Raw genomic sequence first — 12,213 nt, forward strand, 5'->3', positions numbered from 1 at the left:
CGGTTGTTATCCCAGAGGAGCAGGAGGGGACATCCCCCCTTCCGCCTCCCGCCGATCTAAACGGGCTTCTCGTCCCACAGGGAGATCCAATCCACGATGTGCCACTTCTGGTGCCTAGACACAGACTGGAACGAAGCCGTAAACGGCTTTGTTCCAGTCCCCTGAATGCAAACACGGAAGCGACGTCACAACGTCACTTCCGGTTTACTCGGCTGCCAATGGCGTTGCATTCAAAAAAATATACAGTATTCAGAATCACCATTTTCGGTGATCTGAATACTTTGAAGTGTAAAGGAGGGATTTTAAACCCCCGATCCCTCCATAAAGAGTACCTGTCACCACCTTTTACTGTCACAAGGGATATTTACATTACTTGTGACAGCAATAAAAGTGATTACATTTTTTTTTCTTAAAGGGTTACTAAAGGAAATGTATTTTTTCTTTAAAATAACAAACATGTTATACTTACCTCCACTGTGCAGTTCGTTTTGACAGAGTGGCCCTGATTCACGTCTTCTGGGGTCCCTCGGCGGCTGTCTCTGGTCCTCCCTGCAATTACTCACCACAGTCATGCGAGAGAGCTCGCATAGTGGTCAGTAATTGCGGGCGCGCTCCCGCGATACAGCGAGCGGCCATAGCCGCTCACTGTATCACTCGGCCCCACCCCTCGGCGCGCTGCGTCACTGGATGTGATTGACAGCAGCGCCAGCCAATGGCTGTGCTGCTCTCAATCCATCCGCTCTAGCCAATCAGCGGCCAGGCTGAGCGGTGAAGAGGATCTCAGGACCACGCGCGGTACTTTCGAGGGGTCAGGTAAGTATAAGGGGGGCTCGGGGGGGCCGGCAGCATCAGATGTTTTTTCACCTTAATGTATAGATTCCATTAAGGTGAAAAACATTTTCCTTTACAACTCCTTTAAACACAATTTAATAATGTAAAAATAAATAAAATAAATAAGAAAAAATATATATTTTTAAAGCGCACCCGTCCCCACGAGCTCGCGCAGCATACGTAAGTGGAGCCCGCATATGTAAACGGTGTTCAAATTACACATGTGAGGTATTGCTGCAATCATCAGAACGAGAGCAATAAAAACTAGACCTCCTCTGTAACTCTAACTTGGAGATTTTTAGATACTGTAGTTTGTCGCCATTCCACGAGTGCATGCATTTATAAAGCATGACATATTTGGTATCTATTTACTCAGCGTAAAATCATCTTTCACATCATATAAAAAAATTGGGCTAACTTGTTTGTTTCGTTTTTTATTTTTTTAATTCATGAAAGTGTCTTTTTCCCAAAAAGTTGCGTTTAAAACATCGCTGCACAAATACAGTGTGACATAAAATATTGCAACAATCACCATTTTATTCTCTAGGTTCTCTGCTAAATATATAAATAAATATATATATATATATATATATATATATATATATATATATATATATATATATATATATATATATATATATATATATATATATATATATATAATGTTTGGGGGTTCTAAGTAATTTTCGAGCAAAAAAATGATTTTAACTTGTAAACACCAAATGTCAGAAAAAGGCTTAGGCATGAAAGGGTTAAAACAATTGTAAAATAAATACATTGAATACGTTCTGCATATTGTACAGATCACATTTAAAAGCATCTATGAATGTTGACTTTTTCTGTTACAGGTTGGCTGCAAGATTATTTTAGTGTTTGTTCATTATTGTGTGACAGCAAATTTCTACTGGTTACTGGTGGAAGGACTTTACCTACATACACTCCTTGTGGTGATCTTCTCTCCAAACAGACATTTTACTATATACCTGTTTATTGGATGGGGTAAGATTGCTATATATTATAAAGAATGGATATAACTGAATGTATTGCCAGATACACTGTCTCAACATTGTAGTGATGATGGAAAAGTAAAACTGGATTTGTTTGTAACAATAACCAGTTTTGATGTTTGTTAATTGAAACCATTTGAGGGAATTTGCTTACAAGAAAACTCTAATGATATTGGGTATTCTTTTAACTTTTAAGAAATTCACATTTTTAAACTGGTGCTTTCTATAACTTTTCTATAATGTACAGTATATGTATATGGGTTTATGTTTTGTTTTGTTATTTACAAATAAACATTTAATAAAGGTGAACTAGTGACTTTGTTGGGTTAATAAAGACAAGGCACTGAAGAAGTGCTCTGTTTGAAATTTCAATGATCCCATCTGATCAGAGCAGAGGGGGATAGTGAGGAATAAGTCATTGCTTGTTGCTTATGTTAATTATACTAGCCCAATAAAGGTATAGACATAACAGCTTAATTGAGCCGGGATGCCTATCTTACATATACAAGTCATTTCACTAAAGGTCCTGTGCAGTTCTGTGAGTAATCTTGTTACAGGAGCTGGGGGATGAGGATTCTTAAAAAAAATGCTCATAGCTAAATATTCTAGACAATGTTTTTTTACAGTTCAGAAAATACATATTTGAGTTTGACAGCTTTAGGATCAAAAACATGAAATGTAAAGGTCATTTTTTATTAAAAAATGATAGAATGTCTTGTGTAGCAAGTTATATTTTACAGACCTGCAGTTACACTTAAAGCGGAGGTTCACCCTAAAACATGTATATACCATTCCATCCAGCATACTGCCGACATGTACAGTATGCTGTTTTTTTTCGCAGTACATACCGCCGTATAGCTATTTTCCTATTCAGAGACTAAGTGATTGACGTGATGACAAAAGCTTCCCCCGGCGCATAAGCGCATCACCAGTTTCCGAAAGAAGCCGAACGTGGGTGCGCAGGCGCTGTATAGGGCGGACTCGCAGTTCGGCTTCTTTCGGAAACTGGTGACGCACTTATGCGCCAGGGGGAAGCTTTTGTCATCACTTCAATCACTTAGTCTCGGAAAAGGAACGCCCAGTCCCGCGGGATTCAATACCCGGAAAATAGCTATACGGCGGTATGTACTGCGAAAAAAAAAAAACAGCATACTGTACATGTCGGCAGTATGCTGGATGGAATGGTATATACATGTTTTAGGGTGAACCTCCGATATAAGGACCAGAAGGCTTTGTCCCCTTAATGACCAGGCCACTTTTTGAGATACGGCACTCTGTCACTTTAACTGACAATTGCACAGTCATGCAAAGCTGTACCCAAACAAAATGTATTTGATCACCTCTGCGGTATTAATTTTTTGCGCTATAAACAAAAAATAATTGACAATTTAAATTTAAAAAAAAAACAATATTGTTTACTTTTTGCTATAATAAATATGCCCAAAAAAATAAAAAATAAAAAAATGTCTTCATCAGTTTAGGCCGATATGTATTCTTCTACATATTTTTGGTAACAAAAATCACAATAAGCGTATATTGATTGGTTTGCGCAAAAGTTATATCATCTACAAAACAGGGGATAGATTTATGTAATTTTTATTATTTTTTTTTACTAGTAATGGCGGTGATCACCGATTTCTTGTGGGTCTGCGACATTGTGGCAGACAGATCGGACACTTTTGACACATTTTTGGGACCATTGACATTTATACAGCAATTGGTGCTAAAATCAGCCACTGATTATAAATGTCACTGGCAGGGTGCAATCACGGGGTTAAGTGTTCCCTCGAGAGGTGTTGCTAACTGTGGGGGCAGTGTAGTTACTGGAGGAGGTGAGAGATCGCTGTTCCTAATCTTTAGGAACAGCAGATCTGTCTATCTCCCCCTGACAGAACGGGGATCTGTCTGTTTACATTGACAAATCCTGGTTCCGTCTCTGTCAGGAGCGATCGCAGGTGGCCAGCCGACATCATGGCTGCCGGCAATGCGTATCGGCCGATGTACAATGACAGCGATTCGCCAAGGAAAGTCAACCTGCCACAGTATAACTGTGGGTGGTGCTTAAGTGGTTAATAGATCTATAGCAGACAGTAAATCAAAAAGATGCATATTTTGTCCTGAATTAAAATATGTTATAGTGACACAGCATTTTAGTCTTGTATACCCTGACTATGTTTACTTTTTTCTTCCTTAGGTATCCCCACCATATGTATTATTGTGTGGATTGTGACAAGAATTTATTTAGAGGACACTGGGTAAGCATGCCTTAGTTGATTTTTTTGGAAGCTAAAGTCAAAATATAAACAGGTTACCATACACACATTTATAAGAGTATTTCATTTATTTTAACATTAGGTTTCATTTAATTATATTTACTCTGAAGTTTGCCTCTGCTACAGTGTTAAAATATGTCTAAACAGCTTATGGGTCCTTAGATGTAGTGGTGGGGGCTACGTTAGTTTTTTCACACTTTCTTTCCTTTATTTTAACCTGGTAATCCTGGCAATACCTCACTTCCTGTTCTAATGTGACAACCGTACTGAGCAGGATTGTCACCTGTGAACAGGGAGTGTGTTGGGGCTACATAACACTGTGTTAGGACTACATAAAACCTCCCTCTCTTCTCCTTAACCAGGATGGCATTTTGATATAAATATTAGATATACGATGGCACAGTCTGGAATCAGGCTTGGAGGCCAGTAGCTATAGAAAGTGGATCAGGTATTCACACAGGTCACCCTGGCTGATGACATGGGTTCACCTGAGGTGCGGGATCTAAGCACTAACCGGAATTCACCAAAACTCCTGATGGTGGAGATGGGCTTTGCTGCGTGTTAGTACCAGGTCGCGGTCCTCAGGATAGCCCCACCAGGAGGTGAGCAAGCTGGGGTCTGATAGCAGATATAGCAGGTAGGGATCAAGCAGAAGCGTAGTAGAGAAACAAACCAAAAGTTGGTAACAAATAGTTGCAGGTTGGGATTCAGCAGAAGCATAGTCAAGGAACAAGCCAAATGTCTGTAACAAATGGTAGCAAGATACGGACATCAGCAGGAGAGAGAGGAGTGGAATATTGTCCAGTGAAGGCACAATATTCTGGCGACCCGGAAGTGCAGGGACATGGCTTAAATCAGGAAGTTCATGGGAGGAGCAAAGAGTTCAAAGTTCAGGGCAAACAAGATTTAAGACAAGATCTTTCAATAAATTGTCTAAGTGACTATCCAAGAAGCTGTCCAGCATTCCATTTGGCTCAGCAAGCAGAGTCACTGTCAGACACAGCAGAGGTCCCAGGTCCTAACATATTAGATATATTAAAGCATTTTCAATGCCAAATTCAACACACTAAAACTGAGCAAATACATGGAATATTAATAGGCACATATTTTAAGTCAAATTCTAATAACAGTTTAGATCAGGGGTGTCAAACACAATTTTATCATGGGTCGTATCAGCATTATGGTAGCCCCCAAAGGGCCAGTTGTATTTGTATGACATTATATAAATGCATCTGCTCTTTATCAAAATAATTGCCTCTGCTTTCGTCTTACTGGTCTTAGTAATAACATAAGACTTAAAGGGGTTGTAAAGGTAAAAAATGTTTAATTAAATAGCTTCCTTTACCTTAGTGCAGTCCTCCTTCACTTACCTCATCCTTCGATTTTGCTTTTAAATGTCCTTATTTCTTCTGAGAAATCCTCACTTCCTGTTCTTCTGTCTGTAACTCTACACAGTAATGCGAGGCTTTCTCCCTGGTGTGGAGAAAGCCTCTTGAGGGGGGAGTGGGAAAGCAGGAGTGTCAGGATGCACACTAAAACACAGCTCCTTTCTCTTTCTGCAAAGTAGAGCGTGTCCTGACCCTCTTGCTCGCCCCTCCCCCCCCCCCTCCCCTCAGGAGGCTTTCTCCACACCAGGGAGAAAGACGCGCATTACTGTGTGGAGTTACAGACAGAAGAACAGGAAGTGAGGATTTCTCTGAAGAAATAAGGACATTTAAAAGCAAAATCGAAGGATGAGGTAAGTGAAGGAGGACTGCACTAAGGTAAAGGAAGCTATTCAGGGATATTTTTTTTTTACCTTTACAACCCCTTTAAGCTGCAAAAAGTAAGTACAGACTGGCACACAGCCCACTCACACTCCTCTAGCAGATGAAGCAAGTCTGAAAAACAAGGTAGCACACCACTGTTCAGACAGTACATGTCTCCAATAAAGTTTCTTACTGCACATCAGAAGTTAACTGTCCCCCACTCTCCTTAACATCACAGTGCTTACCTTGTGCAGCTGCTGAGAAGAAGTTGGGTGCAGAGCTGGGAAGCAGAAAGAGCAAGGTCTGGAGGAGGACCAGAGGAGGGCTGGAGTCAGCTGGTGGGCTGAATACTGAGATCAGGCGATGCAAAGATGAAGGGTTGCTGCGGCTGCACAGAGGGGTACAGGATCTGTAGGGGAGTTGTCCTCATCTCTGCTTCCAACTGCTGAGACAAGCTGCAGGAGAGGTGTGAGGGCCATATGAAATAGCCTGGTGGGCCATATTCAGCCCGTGGGCCTTGTGTTTGGCACATATGGTTTAGATCTTGTATAAGGTTTGAATATTGTAAAAGTGCTACAGTATATAGTTAATTAAAATTGAGCTCCCCCTGCTAGTCTACCAACTCAACTCCAGTTATGGACTGGTGAATTAGGTTACAATGCCAAAAACCTGGAGCTGAAAGTGACTCAAAAAAGTAAAAAATCAACTCCTTTGTGTCCCGAACGGCAACACACCTTTGTCATTTCGGCAGTGGAGTCATGTTGGTTCACTTTCTTATGGGCAACTCTTCTTTACACAATCATCTTTACAGTTATTAACTTTGCAGTGGTTATTTTTGTTTTGTTGTATAATAAGATGCAGCAAGACTTGACTTTACTGATCCTAATACTTTACATGTGTAAGTCCAATTGTATTTTTGGCTTCACCCTCCAGGCTTCCAGTCCCAGCGCAGTCCTCCTCTCACTTCATATCACCCCCAGTTTTACTCCCCTCCTCCTCACCCCTGCTTGGCCGAGTCCTCCTATGGCAAGTGCACTACACAAGACACTGTCCCGATTGTCTATTCAAAAATGGCACCGGGCGGCGCCATTACGTTACTGTGCATGCGCAGTTGCATGGTCGGCTTGCAGCCATCTTTTTACGGACTTTCACGGACGGTTGGCAACACTGGCGTCAATTTGCCTTCTCAGTGGAGCGGGCGGAACAGGATGGCGGGCGGGCGGCAATTCACATTCTGCGAGCTGTGATGGCCGCACGGCGCCCCTGTTGCCCATGGCGCCCTGTGCGGCCGCACAGCTCGCACACCCCAAAGGCCGGCCCTGGTTATACCCTTCAGTCCAAAAACCTCTTAAGAATGAATAGCCTGTGAACCTATGGAGGCCAAGATATATAAACTGTCAATGCTCATGGAGTAAAATGTGCATATCCCCAATGTCAGTCTGCTGCACAGTTGGAACCAATAGTGATAAGGTTTACTGACCACTAGGGATGAGCTTCGTATTCGAGTCGAACTCATGTTCATCGAAATACGAAACAAAACGGGTCGTTCACGCCAAATTTGAGTTACGTTTCACAGACCATAATTCACTGCGGCATCGCTGGCTGATGATTGGCCAAGCATGCACTATGACCCGCATGCTTGGCCAATCACAGCGCGCAAAAAACGGAGAGCCATAATTGGCCAAAGCCAGGGTGGCTTTGGCCAATTATGGCTCAGGGGGTTTAGTACACGCCCCACACTATAAAAGGCCGCCTGCAGGGCGGCCTTGTGTAGTATGCTGTGGCAGTTAACAGAGAACAGAGAGAGACAGAGAGAGTGTCATTTTTTGCAAGTAGATAGAGCAGGCAGGCAGGCAGGCTAGTCAGTTAATGTTACAGTGTGTAGAGGATATATATGCATCCCAGGTGTTGTACATATATTTATACACTGTATAGTTTAGCTAGATCCGTTCTTCCTAATTTACTGGCAGGCAGGTGATTGTGCTATTTAAAGACGTTATCACAGGCATACTATAGACACCCAGCTATATTTTTTTTGATGCAGGAGCAGTGATTTTAATAAAGCTTAAATAAAAAAAATAAAAAATTTAAATTCCTTTAAATATTGTACCTGCTGGGTGTCTATAGTATGCCTGTGAAAACGTCTTTGAGAACCCGGGCCTTGCCCGAGGAACATGTATCAATGGAAAAAAGTCCTGTAAAAAACGACCGTTTTTAAAACTTTTTTTTCCATTGATACATGTTCCCTGGGGCAAGACCCGGTTTCTCAAAGACGTTTTCACAGGCATACTATAGACACCCAGCAGGTACAATATTTAAAGGAATTTTCCTTTTTTTTTTCATTTAAGCATCATTAAAATCACTGCTCCTGAAAAAACAACTGTTTTTAAAACTTTTTTTCCAAGACAAGGCAAGACCTGGGTTTTCAAAGACGTTTTACAACAATAACTTGCATATTAGGCTTTAAAATGAGCACTTTTGAATTCGAACGTTCGAGTCCCATAGACGTCAATAGGGTTCTAAATGTTCGCGCGAACAATCCGTCCGTTCGAAGGTTCTGGTGCGAACCGAACGGGGGGGTGTTCGGCTCATCCCTACTGACCACATATACACAAATTGTGCTGACAATGTGCTGATGATGTTTGGTCAACACAATAAGGGAAAAACTATTCCAGTGGTCTAGAGGAGACATGTGAAACAGGAGGTGTACACACAACGTAGAGCCACTAAAGACACTCAGTGGCATGTTCACTCCTGTATGGCCTCCCTCGCATTGTAGCATATGGCTTAAAAAAGCTAACTAATAGTCCCGATCCTCTAGGGACTATTTGTAATCCAAAGGTTTTATATAAAATATTGCGTAGTTCCCAAGTTCTTGGGGTGTAAGTTATACTTATCAGATCCAGAACTGTGGACAACTCCTTGATGGTGCAGCAATCTCTATTCCATTGCAGAGTGCATTCAAAAGCACTGACAAGTGGGTGCCGTCACAAAGTCAATAGGGTCATGAGGATAAGACTGTGGCAAGGCCTGACCAAGTCTAGTGTTTGCTATCTTTGATATGTGCAGTTGGCTATTTCTATTTTTATGCTTTAGGGCTGGTTGAACCGAGACAGGTTTTTTACATACACTTTAACTTTCGCCCTTAACCTTAAACTGTAATAATGAATCAATATCCCTAATCTTAACCTTGGCCCTAATACCCAGACTTAAATTGTCAGTACAGAAAGCACTCAAAAATTCACAGTCCCACTCTATGCACTGCCTTCACCAAAAGCAACCTTTCTGGCCTGGTAGTTTATATCTTCAGCTGGAACTTTGGAGGCATAGCCATTCAGAAAGAGATACTCAGGAAGATACATGTAATCTTTTACAATATATAATCTCGTTAGTTATTTGTTTTTGTTTTTTATATTTTTTTCTGCATCAATATGTTGTAGATGCTGGGATACCAATGAGCACAGCATCCCATGGTGGGTTATAAGGATACCAATCATCATTTCTATCATTGTGAGTAAACTCATTTTTACTGATACATACTATTTATTGGTCATTTGGTAATTTTTATTTAGTTATGTATTTACCTTCTAACACTGACTGATCCTCTATCCCTTATAAGGTCCACTTTTGTTATTGTCTGTTGTACTTAGCTGTCTTGGCTGAGTAGTATCATGTCTGTTGCAAATGCAACCTTCTCTTAACTCATTTTAAATATTGAGGTTGTCTGCAAAGGTTCTTATTGACCCAAATCATTGTGTATCTAGCAGTAGTTAGTCCCATTCAACTGAACTTCTTTTGTAAAACTGAAGTCGTTTCACAGCTTATCCAAGTAGCTTTTTCAGAAAAGCTAAAAAAAAAACACTTGAATGATTGCTGAAATGTCTTCAGCTTTACAGGACAAGTCCAGCTACATGAAACTAACTACTAGTGTACGCTCCATCAGACTTTTTACAACGGAAAAACGGCTGGAAAAAGATAGAGAGCAGGTTCTCTATTTTCCCATCAGGAAAAAATACGATCTGCTCCTGTGTACAGGGCATAAAAGTACATCCACTGATTAGATTGAACACAGACACTCCTATTCATACAGTATGCAGAACATACAGCTTTTTCTTAAAAACAGAAGAAAATGTGTATAAATCCTTGCACTTTACATAGATTGCCCAGAGGGGGTTGTTTTTTCTCAACAAAAGTAGATTTACTTTTTTAGTAGTGAAAAGTCAGGTCACCATGACATTTAGAAAGTGGTTGAGGAAATTAAAAATATGATTGGTTGCTAAGATGTATTCTGACTATAACATTGCTATAAATTGCCCATTTACAGTGCCATGAAAAAGTATTCACACCCCTTGAAATTTTCCGCATTTTGTCATGTTACAACCAAAAACTTAAATGTATTTTATTGGGATTTTATAATTGGGAAGTTTACGGAAAATGATAAATGGTTTTCTTTCCAAATTTTTCAATTTTTTTACAAATAAATATGTGAAAAGTGTGGTGTGCATTCGTATTTAGCCCCCCTGAGTCAATACTTTGTAGAACCACCTAATTATCTGCAATTACAGCTGCAAGTCTTTTTGGGGATGACTCTACCAGCTTTGCACATCTAGAGAGTGACATTTTTGCCCATTCTTCTTTTCAAAATAGCTCAAGCTCTGTCATATTGGATGGAGAGTGTCTGTGAACAGCAATTTTAAAGTCTTGCCACAGATTCTCAATTGGATTTAGCTCTGGACTTTGACTGGGCCCTTGTAACACATGAATATTCTTTGATCTAAACCATTCCATTGTAGCTCTGGCTGTATATTTAGGGTTGTTGTACTGCTGGAAGGTGAACCTCCACCCCAGTCTCAAGTCTTTTGCAGACTCTAACAGGTTTTCTTCTAAGATTGCCCTGTATATGGCTCCACCAATCTTCTCATCAACTCTGACCAGCATCCCTTTACATGCTGAAGAAAAGCATCCCCACAACATGATGCTGCCACCGCTATGTTTCACAGTGGGAATGGTGTGTTCAGGGTGATGTGCAGTGTTAGTTTTCCGCCACACATAGCGTTTTGCTTTTAGGCCAAAAAGTTTGATTTTGGTCTCATTTGACCAGCACACCTTCTTCCACATGTTTGCTGTGCCCCCACATTGCAAACTGTAAATGGGACTTCTTATGGGTTTCCTTCAACAATGGCTTTTTTCTTGCCACTCTTCTATAATGGCCAGATTTGCGGAGTGCGTGACTAATAGTTGTCATGTGGACAGATTCTCCCACCTGAGCTGTGGATCTCTGCAGTTCCTCCAGAGTTACCATGGGCCTCTTGGCTGCTTCTCTAATTAATGCTCTTCTTGCCCGACCTGTCAGTTTAGGTGGACGGCCATGTCTTGGTAGGTTTGCAGTTGTGCCATACTCTTTCCATTTTCGGATAATGGACTGAACAGTGGTCTATGAGATGTTCAAAGCTTGGACTCTATTTACTAATTAGGTGAATTCTGAATGCAATTGGTTCCCCGAGATTGTAGCTAGGAGTATCAGAGTAAAGGGGGCTGTATACAAATGCAGGCCACACTTTTCAGATATTTATTTGTAAAAAAAAATTGAAAACCATTTATAATTTTCTTCCATTTCACAATTATGTGCCACTTTGTGTTGGTCTATCACAGGGATATGCAATTAGCGGACCTCCAGCTGTTGCAAAACTACAAGTCCCATCATGCCTCTGCCTCTGGGTGTCTTGCTTATGGGTGTCAGAGTCGTGCTATGCCTCATGGGTAGTTCTGCAACAGCTGGAGGTCCGCTAATTGCATATCCCTGGTCTATCACATAAAATCCCAATAAAATACATTGACGTTTTTGGTTGCAACATGACAAAATGAGGAACATTTCAAGGAGTATGTATAATATTTCAAGGCACTGTATAACCAAAATGCTTACAACTCCAAACAACTCTATATAATGTTGTCTAGCTAGTGTGCTGAATGCTTTTCAGTGTCCATTGAAAATGTTTACTTTTTTGCTACTTATGAAAAGTAGATGGGTTTGTTTAAAAATACTGATATGTACTGTGCATTTTTTCACCAGGTAAACTTCTGTCTATTTATTAATATCATTCGAATCTTACTGCAGAAGCTAAGATCTCCTGACGTAGGGGGCAATGACCAATCCCAGTTTAAGTAGGTATTCAAACATATGTGTTCCGAAATAAAATTTCACCATTGCTTTGAACTGCATTATAGTTTAATCATCCACTTCTGTTGGACCCCTTTCACACTGAGCAGTGCTTTTTGGCCGCCCAAAGAAGGGATTAAAAACTCCTGTGTTGCGGTATTTCTGAATTGTTTTTTTTTAGGCGCTTCGGAAATGCT

The 12,213-nt window shown here is 40.7% G+C and overlaps 1 protein-coding gene across 1 annotated transcript in view; it reads left to right on the plus strand.

Annotated features, from left to right (window-relative positions):
- The window catches only part of VIPR2 (vasoactive intestinal peptide receptor 2), a 141,017-nt gene that overhangs the window by 109,476 nt on the left and 19,328 nt on the right, over positions 1-12,213 (plus strand). The window contains exons 7-10 of the mRNA XM_040352690.1: positions 1,680-1,830; positions 4,033-4,093; positions 9,300-9,369; positions 11,930-12,021. Coding sequence (XP_040208624.1) covers positions 1,680-1,830; positions 4,033-4,093; positions 9,300-9,369; positions 11,930-12,021 — 374 coding nt within the window. The remainder of the gene's footprint in view (positions 1-1,679; positions 1,831-4,032; positions 4,094-9,299; positions 9,370-11,929; positions 12,022-12,213) is intronic.

The sequence above is a fragment of the Rana temporaria genome, chromosome 5 (assembly GCF_905171775.1).
Source record: "Rana temporaria chromosome 5, aRanTem1.1, whole genome shotgun sequence".
NCBI classification, from domain to species: domain Eukaryota; kingdom Metazoa; phylum Chordata; class Amphibia; order Anura; family Ranidae; genus Rana; species Rana temporaria.